The 19,636-nt window shown below is 39.6% G+C and overlaps 1 protein-coding gene across 1 annotated transcript in view; it reads left to right on the top strand.

The window, feature by feature from the left end:
- KIAA1549L (KIAA1549 like) overlaps window positions 1-14,885 on the top strand; it is a 73,800-nt gene extending 58,915 nt beyond the window's left edge. The window contains 4 exon segments of the mRNA XM_053945891.1: window positions 3,166-3,263; window positions 4,025-4,170; window positions 7,977-8,125; window positions 11,205-14,885. Coding sequence (XP_053801866.1) covers window positions 3,166-3,263; window positions 4,025-4,170; window positions 7,977-8,125; window positions 11,205-11,486 — 675 coding nt within the window. The 3' untranslated portion in view covers window positions 11,487-14,885.
- The last annotated feature ends 4,751 nt before the right edge of the window (window positions 14,886-19,636 follow it).

The following is a 19,636-nucleotide window of genomic DNA, read 5'->3' as shown; positions in this document are numbered from 1 at the left end:
GATGGGGCTTTGAACAACCTGGTCTAGTGGAAGGAGTCCCTGCCTGTTGCAAGGGGCTTGGGCCTGGGTAGTCTTTAAGGTCTCTTCCAAACCATTCTGGGATTTTTCTTTTCTGCATCCTGACAAGTGGTACCTTGGGCTGTCGTGGGTTGTGGGAGACAATGGTGCAGGTTTCTGCTGGTGGCTGGACTTTATCCTCCAGAGGATTTATGGTCCTTGGCCCAACGGCTGTTAAACTGCACCTCCTACTTTTTAAAATTAATTCTTGATTTGCTTTTTCGATTGTCAGTGTTCTAGCTGCAGCAGACTCCTTCACTGGTGTTTCTTACTGAAAGTGTGGCATGGGGTCTGCACTCTGCTGCCTCTGCAGTCTGTCCTGGATCTCAAGTGGGATTACTTCTGCCTGATTGTTATAGCCTTTGTATTACACACGTCTTTTTTCAAAAAATAGAGTTTGGAACCCATGCAGATTGTCTTCTTTCTTAAGATTTTAGTCTTTTGCTCTTTTTGGGCTTCTCGTTTGTTTGTTTGTTTGTTTTTGACTTTTTTTTTTTTTTTTTTTTTGCTAAAAACCCAAGAGATCATTTTAAAAAGATAAAATACATTTTGAAGAGTAAAATTTGGCAAATCTGTGAAATCAGCTGGGTTGTGTTTTTTTGGTTTGTTGTTTTCCTCTCTGACTCGTTTCGCAGTGGTGAACTGACTTTAATTCTACAATCATGCTGGTTGGCCAAGAGCCTAAAGGCTCATAAAAATCTTTAACAGGCATCTGTGGTAAAACTTTGATTTCGTTTCTCTTCTGAACACTTTTTTCCCCATTCATATGTTGTCTGCAGGAAAACACTAATGCCCCAAACCATTAAGGAAAGTCTAGAAATTTCACTGGAGTTCCCTCCCACAACCACGTTGGTGTGTGTGGCAGCTCAGGGCAACGAGGGCGACTCCTGTCCTCTCTGGACAAACAGTTCCTCAGCGTGGTGAAGCAGATCTTTTTACAGGATTTTTTCACTTTAACAGGATTCTCTCTGCCCAGCCATTAGCAAAATATTGCCACTCACTCAAAATTGTTCATCTCCCGCGTAAGCAGCAAAATAAAGGCTTAGGTTTTCTATTTTACTTTTTTCCCTGAAATTTCCAGTGCAAGTTGCAGCATATTTGTGAACTGTGATCACTTGAAATACCTAATACCTCCTTTGATGTCCATATTCCAAAGCACAACACACGAGAGAAAACCCAAATCTACCTCTGAGAAAACCAAACCTACCCTGCTAAACAGGGTCTGGAGTCACTTTCCACTCCGAAACATGATCTCATGTGCTTTTCCTTTAAAATAGGGGGAATAAAAAGGATTTCATGCTTGGCACAAATGCATGCTGAGAGCAAGATGTGGGATGAAAGGCTTGTGGAGCCAGAAGGGAGAGCTCATTCAGCCTGTGAGGGCACTGCCAGGGTCTGAGATGCAGAAGAGGCACTGCAGACCATTCCACATCCAGCACTATCAGGAGAAATATAATTGAGGTTTTCTTTGATGAGAATAACATTTGTTTTTTCCACACAGTTCTTTCATTAAAAATCAGTGGTTCCAACCCCTGGCTAAGAAATGCAGTAGTGTCTTTTTAGACTTTTTTTTTTTTTTTTCCCACTTAAATATAGAAATGCTTTAAATATCATGGTAGCATGGTGAAAGTAAATATTAGGAGACTTTGTAGGTGTCATGCAAGAAAAAATTATTTTCAGAGACATCCCTTGGAGGGTTTCTAACCTGCTTTCAAAGGGGTAGCAGTGAAAGGACAGAAAGATGCTGGGTCTGTACTGCTTTTCCCTTGGAGACACATAAAAAAATCAGTTTGATAAGTTACCTTTCCTTTTTGTTGACCTAGTTTTGCAGGTATTTGAGAACGGAGGCATTTGGAATATGGTCTAAATGTGTAATTTTACAAGATGATTACAGAAAGACAGTATTTTCTGATATATAGTGTGGGATGTATATTGCCAAATTCCAATCTAAATGTAGGTGGGAAGTCTGAAATAGTTATGAAAATCCTGTAGGCTCTTGCTCTGGGCAGGAGATAGAATGTGACTCATCCCATGTGTTTTAATGTGCTTTTAACTTCTACTGCTGCTTGTGGAGGAGCTTCTCTGGGTAAACCAGATACTTTTTGTTTAGGGGGCCAAAGTCCCACCACTGGGCTCCAATTTTTCTCAAAATGACAGTGTCTTGATAGTGGCCAGCCTTTCCAAAATTTGTTATTTGTTATTCCTCTGATTTTATCTTTATTCCCGTGCACTGCTCTGAAGCATTGTCATGCAAACCACAACTGAAAAAAAAAAAAATCACAACTAAATAATAAAGCAAAAACCAACAGGAAAACAAAATGCTCACCCATGATGTAGTGAAGCATCTGGTGAGATATCATTCCTCTAAGTGTATTTGGAAAAATTATGGCCTCTAATCTGCAAATTATTTAGGAGGAAAATTTTGTCCTTCATGTCATTTCTTGGGTGCTGTGGGTTTCATGCACATAATTGCTCCTCCTTCACACGTATTGGTGATGAAATTCAGAATTACTGAGGGCAAGCAGCTTAATTTTGTGATTTTGTGGCTTGGGCCTGGTGTTCCTCTGGATCAGTCTGCCTTTCCAGAACTGTTTGGAGCCCTTGTTGCTGTTTTGGGAAGTTACAGAACTTGGGGGTTTTCGTGGAAAATTTTCTTTTCATCTCTTGAAGGCTGAAAGTAAGAGGTTGAAATACTTGATTGCTCACAGGCGGCTTCACTGCAGTGCACACTTTCTGAATCTTTGAAATACTTTTTTTCCTGGAGAAAGTGAAAATTCTCAGGTCTTTTCTGATCCAAAGCAGTTGTTGAGTCTCACATAATCACAACAGACCTGCTTTGCCAGCAGGTTACAAATGTCACAGAGACAGTGTTTAATATATTTTATTTTAATTAGACTTCATTTTGTCTCTGAGCTAATTTTCAGGTTTTCTTCCACATTCAAAAGTCACCAAAGCACCGTAAATTCCAATTATTTTTGATGCCACAAAAAGTTAGCTTCCAGTTGACTGGCGCACAGAGCAAGTATTTAATTTCTGATTTTGGTTTGTTTCTCAATTTGATTGAGATCTACTGGTGTTTCAGAAAATATTTCTTTTTCTCTGTTGCAGGCTTATAGATTTTCTCAGCTTCCTGAGATGGTAATGGGTTCTCCTCCCCCTCCTGTCCCTCCCAGAACGGGTCCTGTGGCTGTTGCCTCTCTCAGAAGGTATTTATCTGTTATTTTACTTTAGGCATGGTCTGTAAAACTCACTGTCTAGTAAGAACCAGGGCAAACCCTGAAGGGGCACTTATAAAGCACTTAAAAATATACATTCGTGAACTTAGAAACATATTGGTTTTATTTCGTTTTAACACGAAACGAAATAACAATGAATTTTCTGCTAGCCAGTCTGTGTCAATGAAATTAGGAACTGCAGGCTCTGGTTTCTTTTAAAGCCTTCTTTGCCTCAGCTCTCATAATGGTGTGCTGAGGCAGATAATTCACACCATCATTCTCCTGCTTTTCCTTTGCAACATTTCCAAAGACCTCAGCACTTCCCAAGTGCAGTAATGTTATTTACCACAGTGGTCTCCTGCTGTGTGATACCATGTCATGTACACTGCAGACTGTGTTGGTGAATTATGGCAAAGCTCTGGGCAATTATAGTAAAGCTCTGGTTTTGGTGTTGTATTTCACAGGCATTTGTTTGAAGCAGCAAGCAAAGGCCCTACAGGATGGTAACAACATGCTTTGGTAAAAAGAGCAACCAGGCTAAAAGGGTTGTTTGCAAACTTCTCCAGACTCCTCCAAACTTCTGGTGTGCAGTTGTTCTCCAGGCTTCTGTCATGCCAGAGCAAAGTTGGACAGATTGCTCCTCGCTGGCTGGTCCTGCTGTAGCTGATAGGCGTGTACGTGGCTACAAATCACATCTGTAGGTCAGAATGACAAAAATTTGTGTTTTTTTTTTTTTCTTTCTTAATGCACAGGTCTACATCAGATATTGGCAGCAAAGTGAGAATACCTGAGTCCAGTGGAGCAGATCAGGCCCAGCATCATGATCAGACACCTTTTGCAGCGGGTTCGAGAGCTCCCATGTCTGTTGGCCCACTCGATCAGTCGGCTTTTCACTCAGGTGACAAAACAGTCCAGATTCAACTCGGAGCTTTGAGAGCCTCATAAGTTATTTTGGATATAAATGAAAGTATGGGATATAGCAAAAAAAAGAGGATGGTTATTTGGGGAAAGACTGTATTAGGTGGGGTTTTTGCTGGTGCAGCTGAAGGAGCCCTCCAGAGGACGGCCTGTCCCTTTGTAAGTGCAGCACCAGCTGCATCCTAAAATACTCCTGCAGCAGCACCAGGAAATGGCCTTTTCTGAAGGTAGGATCCAGCAGTAATGTCCCAGATGTTCTCTGTTCAAGTATGGCTTCCTGCTGGCACACTAATCAGGACTCTGAATTGATAAAACCCAGTAAAACTCTTCACCTGTACAGCAAAAGGCAGTAGAATTTTTAGGGAGGATGTAGAGGGTGTTGGTGGCAAAATCTCTTGCAGTATTGGGACTGCAGTGTGACTTGTTTGTGTTGCACTTTGTACCAACCAAGCAAAGTGGGAGAGACAGGCAATGGGGGAGAAATGAGGGGAGAAATGAGTTAGATCCTTCCAATATTTTGTCAGTCAAGAATATTGATCCAAGTGCTTGAAAACTTTTTTAAGGCTCCCTGTTTCCTCTTGAGAAACTTAACCCCTACTCTTGTCAGGAGTGGGCTACTGAGGAAGGCAAATTGAAGGTACATGGCCCCTTCCCTTCAAAACACAAGGCAGTGGTGCTATTGCACAGTCAAGGGTAATCTGTTAGCTCTCCACCCCTCCTGTTCTGGAGAATATAGTTTCTGCCCAGAACTTGTTTTGGGTCTAAAAGTCCCAGTTTTAAAGGCCTAGTCATTTCCTGGTCCTTTTGATATGAGTTGTATTTATAAATTACTGATTTAATCATGAGATGAAGCTGATATACTGTTTTCATAGTGTCTGGATAAAATTTAGCTGGAAAAAAATATTTCAAATGGCTTCTTATTGGCAAAATGTGTTTTCCTGAAGAGTAATGGAAAAGAGTTTACAATATTCAAAAGAATTTTCCATTAGTTCAAAGCTTTGAAGTTAGCAGTTTGTTAGATATTGCTCTGTTAATTTGCCAGGAAAAAAAATCATTCTTAGCTTCCTCAGAAGTAATAGAGAGTTATCTGCATTGTCTTTGACATCACTGACTGAGAATCATAATGTGGCTAAGCAAATGAGCTGTCAATTAATTAAATACAGTAGCTTTGAAGGATCCATTCTGCTCTCACTTATTGTCATGCCTTCTGCAAATGGTGCAGTACCTGAAAGGAGCAGATGCTCACCCTTCCATTTCAAAATATTTCAAGCTGTGAAATATGCCACACTACCTAGCCCTCTTCTTTATGTGTGCAGCGATGGGATCTGTGGGATACACTTTTTTATTGGATCCAGTGATGGGGAGATTTTATTGCTGTGTGTTGCTGAAGGGTGGATGCAGTTCACAAGAGACAAAATTACCTTCCTGTACATTGTGGAGTTTGCCAGAATAATTCTGGGAGTAACTGAAGGAAATTTTCATGTATGTCAGGTGCTACAAAAGGCTGTAATACAGGCAAGTAAAGTCAAGGACAGTTGTGAGAAATGTGCAATTGTAACACAAGGGTTTGAACATTCTGATATGAAAATAAGTTTTTATAGCCTCAATACCTGAAGAAACCTTGCTGCAGGTGCTGATTTGGGATGTTAATGCCTAATGTCACTCTCAAGCAGCCCAGCATCAGCTCTAAGATAAGGACGTTGCAATAGTAATTTAGGATGAGGTATAACATCAGCCAATTGAATATTCATTTTGAGTAGTAACTCCTTTTGCTGTGGTTAAATTAAAAGAATGTTTTGGTGTAGAAGCCATGTGCCATGTACAGGAGCAGCACTTCTCTGTACATGTGTGAAGAATGTTCATTTTCAGCCTTGCTAACTCATTTAAAAAAGCAACCCTTGTGCTGTTTATGACCTGGAAGGACAAATGATTGACCACACTTCTTCTCTTAGCCCACCCTCTTCCAAACCATGGGGCTGGAGGAATTGGGATAGAGGTGGTGTGTTTCTGCTCTGGAGAAAAATGTGCTACAAACCATATTTTACTCCTCTTCTCATGCCCTGATTGCATCCATAGCAATTCTGGCCTGGGACTGCATGGGAAATCCTTGAGAAACTGAAAATATCTGGGTTTATGGAGACTGCTTTGGGATGGATGTCACTGGTGGAGTCTTTCTATCTCCATGCAATGTCCCAGCATCTGTCAGAGTAGTCAACATAATCCTCTTGTAGATTGTTCAGGAGCAAAAAATGTGCCAGGGCTGTAAATGAGATTCTGGGGGATGGATATTTGAGGCAGCCAGTAATTGATGCTAATTCAATTATACTCCATATGAATTTCATGGGCCTTCCCATGTCTTTGTGATTTTGTCAGCATAGTGGTATCATAGCTACTGAGAGCAATTAGTAGCAATATTCAGATGATGTGCAGTTGGAAGGGGGAGAAATTTTATTTTCTCTGCATTAATTCTAGTACAGAGAATCTGCCTAGCTGTATAATGTTACTGTGCTTCCATTCCTCAGTGAAAATGTTGGAGTTATGCTTTGTTGTGTTTTTAAAGGGTTTACTGCTTTCATGTGAGTGATGTTATTTTTGCTACATTCTGTGAATCTGAAAAGTAAAATACATGTCCATGTAGTATAATGAATAATCTGAATAAACTGAATAAACTGAAAACCTAGTAACTGATGAAGATGATATGCAGCTGTCCCATTGAGGATTTAGGGATGAGGATTTCATGCCCTCAGTGTGATGTTGGTGATTCACTGCTGGAGTCTGTCTTTGCATGTAAATAGACACTAGAGGAAGCAAGACTTAACTGGGCAAGAAAGTAGTTTGTAGTCTGTTTTTAACTAGGCACATACATGGGGTTATGATAGCAAAGGGAATATTTCAAGGGAACATTAGGATGCTGGTCTTCCAGACAGCCTAGTTACAGCCTGTGGATAATCTCTGTACCAAATTGTTCTCTGCATCTCTGTGGGCCACAGGAATAAACCTTCCCTGAAAGCAGATGTGACCATACCCAGAGATTTGGCTGAAACTTTGGCTCCTTCCAAATGTGATGGTGGGATTTTAATCCAGGAGGCTTCCTGGATATTCCTATGCATGCATCTTAATCAAGAGGTGATAAGCCAGATTTGGAATCAACAAATATTTATTTGAGTTTTAGCTGTGTAATTTGTGGCAGTCATGGACTGTTCTTGGGAAAGGAACTGAGCAGGTAGAACCTTGCTATTTTTTTACAGAAGCATTGAACTTTTATGATGGAATTGTTGAGAGTATAGACTGTTAAACATATCAGTCACTCATTTTTGTAGGCTTTTTACCAACAAATAATTTTGATATAATATAGATATTAATAATATTAATAATATAGATATTGAGAAAGACTGGGTAAACAGTGAAAAGAGAGGTGCATTACACTGAAACCCATGGTAACAATAACTGAAGATTTTTTACAAGGAAGCAAACTTAAGGGGAAATAGAGCCTTTTCTCTAATGAGTCAAAGTTTTGATGATCATTTGTTACAGGGATCAAGTCCTAGGGACTCTTTACTTGTACATGGTTATGAGGACAACTGCAAGTCTTGCCTTCTCCAGTATTTCCCAGCATTATGAAGTTGCTCTAGTCAGATGGTGGGACAAAAAAAAAAACCCACCCAGAACTCCAAACAAAAATCCTCAACAAACAAACATGAAGTCCATATTTGATAAGCACTACCTTCTGATTTACAACTGGAAAGCTCAGCTATTAACCATGCCTACTCCTTTTTTATTTGACAGGAAATACGGTACCAGCAGTGTTTGCCATTCCAGCGAACCGACCTGGCTTCACGGGCTATTTCATCCCAACTCCTCCCACTGCCTACAGGAACCAAGCCTGGATGCCCTATGCTGGAGAGAATGAGTTGCCAGGGCAGTGGGCAGACTCTGTAAGCATCCCTGCTTTTCTAACCACCTGTGTTTTCTGTGTTTTGCACAGGAGGGCTTTTCAGCAATTCTTCACTGGTTTACAGAGAAGCTGAAAAGGATAATTTTTTCCTTGAGAATAATGTCTAGCAGTGAAAAGCCATAAGAGATGGCTTGGACATAGATACTTCAGCTGTTCATAACATGAATTGTGAGCTTTAGAGGGTGGAATCATTCACTAGGTTAGGGCCTGGCACCTGTTTAAGTTGGTGGGTTAGATATAATTTTTCTTTTCTGAGAAAGGTTAAATTTTTAGATAGACACATGTCAGGAGAAGGTGATGCTGCCTCTCAAGGCAGCCTTGAGCTGTTTGAAAGTTGGGGAAGCATCTTACCCTCCTGGAGGCTTCTCTCAAGACAGCCTGGCTCCCAAATCTTACCTCCCAGCACTGCTGCAGCCCTGCTGTGCACTGTTTCAAATCCTCCCGAAGGCTGCAGTGACAGATCATAAATTAAATAATTAATTGCACAATCTCAGTCTGGAACAGATGTAATTTTTAGCCCAAAGTAAACCTACATTTCAAAGAATTGAAGTTGAAACATCCTAAAATGAATTGCAGTAGTATATCATGTTGGAAACAATTTCTCAAATGTAGGGCTTTCTTTTTACACAAGGGAAAAAAAGATAAATTCTTCTGCTTGAGTTCACATCTGGTATTTATGCAGAACCACTGTGGCTAAAAAAACAGGGAGATAGATTCAATTTCCTTGTGCAAATCGTCAACAGAACATTTTAATGAATTGCAGTTGAAATCTAAGTTGGCTTTGAGCAGCTAAGCAGGAGACAACACAGTCATATAAATGTTCCTGGGGGCAGCTGTTTTGTTGTTCACTCTTTATTGCTGCTCCTGATGCCTGTGAGGAAAAGAATTCAATATGACTTTGAGATGCAAGTCTGCATTTGAAGGCTGAACTATCAGAAAAAAAAAGCTGTTCATTTGTAAGCTGAGCACACCTGCTGATGTGCCCCTGACACCTGGAGGCTTCTGATGCTCTGGTATGAATTTCCTTCTCAGAGCTGCCTTTTAAAGCATGAAAAGCTCTATTTTCCTTTGTTGTTTTGGTGTTTGGTTTTTGTTTATTTATTTGTTTTATGTGTGTTTTTAACCCTTCTGACATCTTAAAGCCAGGAAGCCCATTTTATCTTAGCAATGATTTTAAACTTTTTCTCTAAGAAGGAAAAAAAGCCATGAAACAAATAAGGAAATTTGACTTGTCTCCCATTCATTCTCCCTTTTGTATCCCTACTCTTGATTGCAGTCCTGTGGAAAAAGAGCCAGGTATCACTTGTCAAAAGTGGAGACTGGAACAAATGGGTCAAAACTGCAACCAAGTATCCAGCCTCCAGCTCCTTCCTCTGGAAAGAGAAGAGCATAACCCTGTTGTGGGTTTCCTTGTCTTCAGGGAAAGAGGAATGGAGAGTGATATAAGAATCTGTCTGAAAAATAACCATGGCAATATAGAGTTCAAGGGAAACAAATGTCCCTTTTCACTTACCCATGGCAGAGCTTTAACTATTCCTTGCTACTCAGATTTTCAACCCTCCAGTGGCTTTGCAGAAGAGGTAAAAATATAGAAACTACTGCAGTTTCTACCATGAATTTGCAAATGTGTCAAGAAATTGTCTTTGTTTGAAAATCATTACTAGAGGAGCTGGTAATAGCATTAGCAATATAGCACAGTCAGAAAGCCTGAATAAAAGTAAATAACATAAAGATCTGAAGTTATACTCAGGTCTTGAATTTCTGCATGCATCCTGGTTTCTGAGCCTCTAGATTATTGCTCGATCACATTTCCAAGATTTTCTTACAATTATTGAGAACAAAGGCTTAATATCTATAAGATTCTTTATTTTTTCACACATTTCTGCTAGCCTAGACTGTAAACAAGGGAGTAGAGGAAACAGGAGATATTACCTATTTTATAAGCAAAATTACTGTGATACATTATTCTCTGACACAAATGGTAAGTATTGAAACACTAAGTTTTGTGGGACAAGGCAGCTGTACCCACAAAGCACTTCTTTTCCCAACTGCTGGATGCTGCTTAGTGAAAACAGTAACTTGGTGGCCTCTAGTGGTGTGATCACATGTTGTTCTGGTAAAATCACCTTTTGAAGAGCCTGTTGTAAACTGAACAGAGGTGCTTACATCTAATGATCACTTTCATACCATACCTGCTTCCTGCGTTTGTCTCATCACACCGGAATGAACCTTTTACATTCTCTTCAGCATTTGATAATACCCAAGGCTGTATAGAGGATGTGTAAATCCTAATGGTCAGGCTTCAGGCATAAAGCCTTCTTCTAAATTAAGGCCTGTAGATTCCTGTTTTATAGACTTTTGGAAATCATAAATACTATTTTTTTATTTGATGCATTAAAATCTGAGTTCCAAAAAGACTGGTACCGTGGTTCATGGATTTGTGAAAGAAATTTAATCTCTCACTCTGACTAAAGGGCCTACATTATTGTTTTAGTTTTAGCTAATGTGGCGCTGAAATCTGTGGAGTTACAAAAATTATGAATCCCTCATGTAATTCTGTTAGACATGGCCAGAAATCTCGACACTTCTGAGCACTCAAACATCCCTTTGAGTCTTGAGTTTCCAAGCTGGCGCACCTGAGCTTATCCCTGTTGTCTGGATCCAGTGAGTTTCTGTTAGGACCAGTGAGGCCAGGTTGCCTTGGATTAGATAGAAATCAGACAACTGCTTTTCTGTTTTAGGCTTTTTGGTGTACTAAAATCATGCTGCTTGTTTGAAACCGAAGCGTTTGCTAAGCAGAGAGCGCACTTCCAGAAAAACCTTTTCCCTTGGACTTTTTGGAGGTGATGATAAATGTGGACAAGCAGGACGTGCTTGCTGGGACGTGCATAAATGGCACGTGCCAGGCTGGGCATTTGTAGGCAGAAGCTGGGAATTCTGAGGCTTGCATTCCCTTCGTTTGGTGCTCTCTGTCACATCTGACATTGCCCCGGGGAGGTTTGCGGTCCCTGGCGGATCGATCGTTCCGCGTAATCCTGTGCAATTCCAATTCCCCGCAGGTCCCCCTTCCTGGCTACATCGAGGCTTACCCGAGGCCCCGCTACCAGCACAACTCGCCCTCCCGGCTGCCCAGGCAGTACAGCCAGCAGGGCAGCCTGCACCCCAGCCTGGAGCAGGCTCCGCTGGCCTCCGCCGCCGCCTCCCAGCAGAGCCTGGCCGACAACGACCCCTCCGACGCGCCGCTCACCAACATCTCCACGGCTGCCCTCGTCAAGGCAATAAGAGAAGAAGTGGCCAAGCTGGCCAAGAAGCAGACAGATATGTTTGAGTTCCAGGTCTAATATACCTTCTGTGCTCGGTGTTTGTGTCTTGCGACCTGGGGTAGCCAAGAAAGCAACTCCTTTAATTTTCGGCTACAGACTTTCTGTGAATTGTGCCAAAGCGATGGCATTTTAATCTGTCTGAAAAGTCAGCGCTATGAAATGACTTAAAGCAGAGCAACGGGACTCTGAAGACACGAAATTCCGCTTTCCAGCTAAGGAAAAGCTGCCAGGAAACTGTTTCATACTGATGAGATCAACCATATGCAATTGTTTGTCACTTCGCTCTCGTATTATGACCCATCGTCACTAAAGATGCTGCTGAACATGTCTGTGCCACAAGAAGTTTCATTTGCAGGCCCAGAGGTAGAGCTGCTGAAAATAACTTCTGCATGCCAAAACTTTGATTCAAGAAGAAAAACCCCGCAGAACAGGGTTTGCTGAAGGCCATGGCTGGCATGGCAGTGGCCGTGTTAATTGTTTGCTGTAGGACATGGTACAAGGGGTGCTGATTTCAGCAATGCAGAGTCATTTCAGCCTTTTCATCCCAGAGACTGTATTCAAACCAAAAGAATTCAACGTGATTAAGTAATACAAATAAAAGTCCTGTAAATAGCTCCGAGTCTCTTCATCCTATTAACAGTGCAAAGAAGTGAAAGAAGAGAGGACTGTGAAGAAGGTGAATGACATTTCCATAATTGGTGGCTACCTTGTCCCTCAGTGCCACCGATGAGTTATGGAGGAGATTTTTTTTTTTTCAGCGTGAGTGAATACAATGCATGAAGAGCCAGCAAAGGATATTGGTGCTAAAAGCTTCCCAGAGAAATGAGAGAAGGTTATTCCTGTTTTCCCTACATTCGGGCTTTTCACTCTGAATGCATGTGAAGCTGGTAAACCTGAGACCTTCAAATCCTTCCAACCTGGAAAAATGAATACACCTGCTTGGACAAGGAAACCTCTGTTCAACACAGTGCTTTTTTTCCTCTTTCTTTAGCAATGCTATCTACTAAAGTGATGCCAGAAAGTGCTACCTTGAAGCTGCAGTTGATTTTGATTGCGCTGGCACGGTGAATGCGCACCCAGGAAGTTCTGAATGTAGAGGACCTAATGACTATATTAACATGTAAATAAGTTAACAGCTACATGGATTAACAAAAAATATGAATGTTCTGTGAAAAAGAGAGCATTGCCAGAAATGATGTTGACTTTATATTGTGCAAGATAAAGGTCACTGATTGTTACACGGCGTTGTGGTAGGAATCCAGTCCCAAAAGAAAATCAAACCACTTGGGATGGGACAGTAGTTAATATTTTGCAGTTGTACAAACTAGTTGAAGATCACGAACAGTTGTTTTCAGTTCCTTCAGCAATTAGCTTCAGGAACTGAAGTTGTTGCAAAATTTGTTGTGTTGGGCGTGTTTGATGTCAACTGGAGTTAAAGGTAATGTCCTTCATTTCAGTGGGTTATTTAGTTATCCTCAATTACTATTTTGTCTGATCATTTCATTTCCCTGAGTTTCTTTGGTCTTAGCTGATGTGAGAAAGGGAACTTGGTTTAGCTTTTTGGCCATCAGTAAATTGAGAGAAGGAGAGAGAAGACTAGAATAGGGGATAGAAGAAGAAATTGATGAAGCACAAACTTTTAAGGCATAGCTATTTCCCCCCCTAATAATCATATTACAAACCCTGAGACTGTGATGTGTAATTATCCTAGAATATACAGACATCCTCTGCTCCAATACCTGGAATATTGCAGAAGCGTTTGGAATGCTAGTAAATCTTTCAATAAATGTGAAATTTCATTTTTATTATTTAAAATCAGATATAAATAAAATGTATTTTTGTAATTTCTATGTATATATGTGCTGTATATTTATATAAGTGACTAGTCTGCTGTAGTCAGAAAATTTCCATAAACTAAGTGGAAAAAAAAAAAAAAGAAAGAAAGAATAAACCCCTGATAATTGTACTGATCAATATAAATGTGCTATGTCTGGAGTACACAAATATACAATTGGGTAACTTGGATACTAAACAACCAAAGAAACTCAATTTTTCATATAAATACAAGTCTAGTAAAGGCTGGCTGCTGTCTCAGTTACCTGTCAGCCAGGTAATACTGATATTATCAGTGTAATACAACACAGCCAAATTGGGTCAAATTAATAGCTGGCTAAGAGCATCACACTTTAGAATAACAGCTGAAAAATACTGGGCCAAACCCAGTGTGCCACAGAAAGACAGGTTCCGGTTGGCTTCAGTGGGAATTCCACTCACTGAGAGCAAGGCTGAGTTTCTCTATTGGGCTTTGTCTATAAAAGCAAATTTCACTAGACCCCTTGAACAGAAATCTGTTTATTTCTCACTCATTTGGATCTCTGTAACGTAGGTGCAGATATAATGGAAGAGCAGCTGACTTTTATTTAGCCTGAGCTGGTTCACAGCTGGCCTGAGCTAACCTGGGAAGTAAAACCTACACCAGGTCGTGTCAGCCACATTCTGCATCAGCTTTATTATCTCAGTTTTTGAATGATTCTTCTATGTAGCCCAGTGAAATTTTGGAAGTAAATGGGCCCTTCTAAGCAATGGGGGTGAAATGTGCTGTGTAATAAATTTCTCTAGCTTAGACTCCAGTTTTGCAGAGTTATCCTGAGGCTGAAATTATGCGAGCAGCCACGATCCCATGGATGGGCACGCTGAAGCCATAGAGGTGGGAAGGGTAATGTAATAATATAGTCCTAAAAAAATCACGGGAAGCAGGGCATTCCAGTTTAAAATGACATCTTTTGGACACTTATCTCTTTGTAAGTCTGTTCCCATTCTTAAATTGTGGCAATTTAATAGTTCTATTAAAAATGTGTGAGGGTAAAGCCTCCGATATCTTACACAATGAATCTTGTGTCTTGCCATACTGGAAACTACAAATTTTGGAAAATATAGAGATGTCCAGGGTTTGGATGTCTGTAGAAAATGGAAAACCCCCAAACAAAAGCATTTAAATAGCCTTCTAGAAAGAAAAACCATTTCAGTACAGTTAAACAAAGTACTCTTCATACTTCTGACGAAGACCTGTTAGAGATTCAAAATTAATTTTGTTTGGTATTATTATGGATGATGTGCAGTCTATTGAATATTTCCTGAGCCATCACTCTGAAACCATTGTGGTGCACTTTATTCAGAAAACCATCTTGCATTCTTCATTCATGATGCCTTTTTATCCTGTTTGTAATATGTTTCTGTAATTTTTTTTTTTTTTTTAAGTATAAAGTAAGATTATATCAAGACAGTTAGGACATTCCTGGGAAAGAAAAATCATGCTGTACTATTTATACTGTCTGAGCACAAAGCAATGATAAAGTGAAAATATAGTGTACAAATAATTTGTAATATAATAAACATTTTGTATGGCTACAATTACAATATGCTTTTCAATACTGATTTCAAAGAAGAAAGTATTTGTGTTTAAAGTTATAACCTGGTCCAGATATATCCATGCCATTTTTACAGAGAAAAAAAAGTAGTAATTTAGCTTTTTCTACTCAATGCCCCAATTTTCTTTAAAGGTATGTTAAATGTTTAGGTGAAAGTACTGTTTCATGTGTATACAAAATGTTGATGTTCTGACCACTATCTGTCTTCAGATTTGTAAATCATCAGTAGGAACCAGCTGCAAATGAAACAACAAAAAATTCCTTCTTGGTACATTTGTTCTGACCACTTTCACTTGGAAAACCACGTGTGACATTTATTAGTATCAGTAGAACAGTAACTTTAAAAGGATAAAAGGGAACTTCTTGGCAGTCATTTCTTGACTTGTTGGCAGTCATTTCTTGACATATTATCTCTGTTGGAGAGAAGCTCCAGCACTCAGTCTGGAAATATGAGTAATATTTGTATGTCATAATACGATGGGTAGAGCTTGATAGGAGTGCATGCAAACCCTATATATAGAAATGAGGATATTATCTTCAACAGTGATCATCTCTTTTTCAGACTCTCTTTGAAAGATGAGACACGCAAGAAGTGTAGGATAAAAATGAGAGGCAGGTAGAAAATGCAACATCGTGTAGAGTGGCAGAATTACTTTGTTTAAGGGCTGATATATACCAAGCTGACCACAGTTTCCATTACATTTCAAGATGTCTGGCTGTTAAAGGATTAATCACATTTTAATGTATGTTTTTTTTTAGCCCTGCATTGCCAATATAAGAGCTGACTGCCAGCTTCTAGAAGTCTAGAAGCTTGAAAGCAGCAAGTTTACTGAGCTCACAGAAATCACTGCATTTTGCTGCCCCTCTTGTCCTGTGCACATCCCAGCAGCTCCAAACCCTGTGTCCAACCAGTTTTTGTCCTGCTCTTGCATTTCTTACACATTAACAAATCCCAGTGGCTTCCCAGCCCTCACTGACACGAAATGGCAGAGGGACAGGGATCTTGCATGTCATTCATACCTACTAGAAAATTCAGCTTTCTCTTCATGGGTTAATTTTTAACTCCAGAAATGAGCAACAGATTTCTTTTTTGTTTATCAAAATAATTCAAAGTTGTTGTTGTTTTTTTTTTTTTTTCATATCTTAAGGAGAAGAGTACTCTTTGAGAATGCTTTTTTGAACTTTTGCCTTTCTCTCGGAAATAAATAATGCAAAACTCAACTTGTGGAAGTGAGATTTATATATAGGTCAGTAAAGAAATTGCATACTGACTTGCTCTTTAAAAATCTTTCAGGATGGCCAAGTCATAAAGGAAAAGCTGGTCAATACTGCAGAATCTCTCCTGAGAATAACTGCATTGAACAAGGTTGTTTAGGTAGGCACGGATTTTAAAAATAGTTGAAATGCCCCCAAATCATATAATATTTCATGTTTTTAAAGTCACCTTAAGACCATATTCTTATGAATATTGCATCATATTAATCTGTATCTATATATGAGTGTGTCAAAAATAATTTTTCAAACCTGGTTCTATTTGTCCATCTATTTGTCCCCATCCATTTCAGGTTCCTTAAGGGGTACAGAGGCAGTAATGAAGAGATAAATCTCAGAGTTGTTCTGTTATGAAGCTCATGAAAGGTGAGAAATGGGCTTTAAATAGTTAGGTGGTCAAATGTAGAATAGATGTCTTGAAAATAATTACAAGTATCATGAAGAGGTGTCTCAGGAATTTGATTTTTTTTTTTTTGCATTTGTTAAAAATAATTCTTGTTTTAAGAAGTCTGACTTCATGAATTTTCCACAGTCAATTCATACCCGAGGAGTAAGCTGTTACTATATTGCATTCTGCAAATAATTTTGTAACTTTAGAAACACACACTTACCCACTGGGCAATAATGGGTGCAAAGGACTGTAAATCACAAAGAAAGGTGATTCCACTGAGTGCAATATTTGGAGAGCAGGTGAATTTCTCTCCCAAACTATTCCCTCCTCACTGGAGCCCAGAGCATTTCTGTGCTGTGTAAACCAGTCCAAACACCACAACAAACTGTGGCATCAGCTCAGGTCCTGTGTAGCTGGCAAGGAGATCTGGATGTAGGTAAACTTGAAGTTTATTCTTTATCCCTGTCTTTATCTCATACTCTCCATGCTGCAATGAGGAAACAACCCGAATGCTTTATTTTGCACCAAACAAATTTTAGTATTTCCTTCTATGACAAAGAGACTGGGAAGGCTTTTCCATCTCATCTTGCTGTTGACTTCTTGTTGCAAGCTGCAGTCAATGTCATACTTGATAGAAAAAAAATGAGAGTGAAGCCAAGGATTTTGGAAAATATCATAGAACACATCTTGCTGAGGCTTAGATTTTGATGCAGGATGTAGCAACCCAACAGAAACAGCTCAGGCCTAACAAAAGGGTCAATTCTGGGCAGTTCTTGATCTCATCAGAAAGCATGATTGTCCAGCACAGATATTCCTATGCTTTTTGACTTTTTATCTTCATTTAATGGCTTTCCTGCCATCACTGTGCATTCTGAATTTGAGTTTTACATTGTGTACACACTCTTTGCCTCACTGGTGTGACAGAAGCAGTGACCAACACAGCACAGAATTTTTAAACAGCCATGGCACTGCATGGCTTCAGCCCACGGTGTGCTTTGTGTGTTCTCCTATTAGCTACCATTTTCCACTGCAATTGCTGCCAAAACAATTGTTCTCCTGCTCCCTTCAAGGAGAACAGGGCTGAGCCAGGGACCCCCCAATAAATCAGCCATCACAAGTGTCTTAAAACTGTGCCAGGAGAGGAAGGATGCTGTCTGTTTATGGGGGGCTGGAAGCTGGGAGATGGAAGCTCAGTTTGCTCTTCTCCAGGATTTTGGAGTGGTCTAAAATGTGACTGTGCCTCAGTGTCCCACCTGTAGGGCAGGGTGAAGGGACTGCCTCTCCTCACTGCTCTGCTGAAACTCAAACCCTGGACTGCAGTGGATACTTGAGTAAGAGGCACCATTTATTACTTCATGGAGCTTTGGGAATTGTTCAGGGCTATAAAGCACCTATTCCTATGGTAGCATTTCAATAAATGTGAATTTACAAGGGAAAAAAAAAAAACACCTCTTGAAAATATTTCAGTGTGTTCTAGGAAGCCTTTCCAATAACAACCTCTACACTTTTTTACAGAGATTTACAGAATTTATATCAATAAACTGTCTCACTTCCCAGGCAAAAGATCTCACTTTCCAAGCAAATGAACTTTTCTTACGTCTTTGAATTATGGAAAGGACTAGCTCTGCATGATTACAAATATCCATGTTATCTTTGGTGTTCACAGCTTGATTCAACTGAATTGTAATGGCTGTGTCTGTGAAACTTGCTCAAAATTTATGAGTGGTTCAGCTGTAAGTGGGAAAATTAATTTTCTGAAGCTGCAAAATTGAGAGCAAATTTAAAGCTGAGTCTAGGGATTAAACCGAGAGAATAAGAAAATAAATAATTAAAATTTTATACTATGCAATCAGAAAGAAAATCTCCAAGACCTGCTATTTAAAATTACATGCTGATGTAGAGTTTTACATATGACTGAAAAGGAGAGATTTAAAATGTTCTGGGTCACTACCAAATTCCTCTGTTTTTACTCTGAGCCATAGGGTGAATCTAGAAATAAAGCTTACGAGTACATAGAGTAGCTCCTTTCATGTTAGTGGCTATAGCTTAGCTGAAGTTGTACACGTGTTTTCCTTGGCAACTTTGCACATGAAATAAAATGTGTCTTAAAATCTGTGTTGCTACTTATTGGTTGTTCCTGCCGTGTCCTCCTCCTTAGATCCAGTTTTTGTGGTTTTTAATATCATTTACTCAGGCCTAAGTTTCGTGCTGTCAGTCTGAAGTAAAAGGAAAATGCAGCTTTTGACAGGGCTGCTTTTATATAATTTGTGATGCAAGAAATTTGGAATAAAAAGTTGCTTTACTACTACTTTGTAGTTTCAGAGGAAAAAAGAGGCAGGAAAGGATCTTCCAAAAATAGAGGATAAATGAACTTCCTAGTGTAAGTATCACTACTAAGGTTCCAGAAAGATGGCCTAGTTAAGATATAATTTTTTTAAATGTATCTATGTATTTATATATTTTATATACCTGCTGTGACTGTGAGTACTTAAACTGCCTCAAGGGGTTGTTCTGGATTTCCTCAAGATACACCAAAATCCGAGCCTATTTCACAAACGTATGTTTTTAGTGTGCAGCAGAACTCAACTGACTCATGTTATTAATAATGATACGTTTCCTGGAAAAGACAAATGCAGCACTTATGGAATGCTTCCTGATTGGCAACTCCTTGATTCATTATCTAGATGTCAGCGACCTTAAAAAACTCTGCCTGCCAAAGGAACAAAAGAGGACAAGTTTCCCAGAGTTAGGTGCTGCTCAATTCCCCTACTTCCCGTTGAGATATTAGCTCTAAATTTTCAGGGCAGGTGAATCTAAAATGCAGCAGATGCTGCTGAAAACAGAAAAATCATTTCACGATGGCTTACTGCTTTTGGGTTTCCTTTCTAATCTGTCCCTGAACTAATTAAGGCAGCTTGACTTGAAGATTAATTTAAATTCTAATGATCCATTGTAGTAAGGCTGAATATCTATTTGGAGAATTTTAATGTGGCAAACTCAAGCACAGCAGTCTGAAATTTAATGGACCCAACTGTTTGGTATAAAATAATTCAAAGTTGAAATGCATTCTGGTTTTT

The sequence above is a fragment of the Vidua chalybeata genome, chromosome 6, assembly GCF_026979565.1.
Source record: "Vidua chalybeata isolate OUT-0048 chromosome 6, bVidCha1 merged haplotype, whole genome shotgun sequence".
Taxonomy (NCBI): Eukaryota; Metazoa; Chordata; class Aves; order Passeriformes; family Viduidae; genus Vidua; species Vidua chalybeata.
This window is presented reverse-complemented; position numbering and strand designations above follow the sequence as displayed.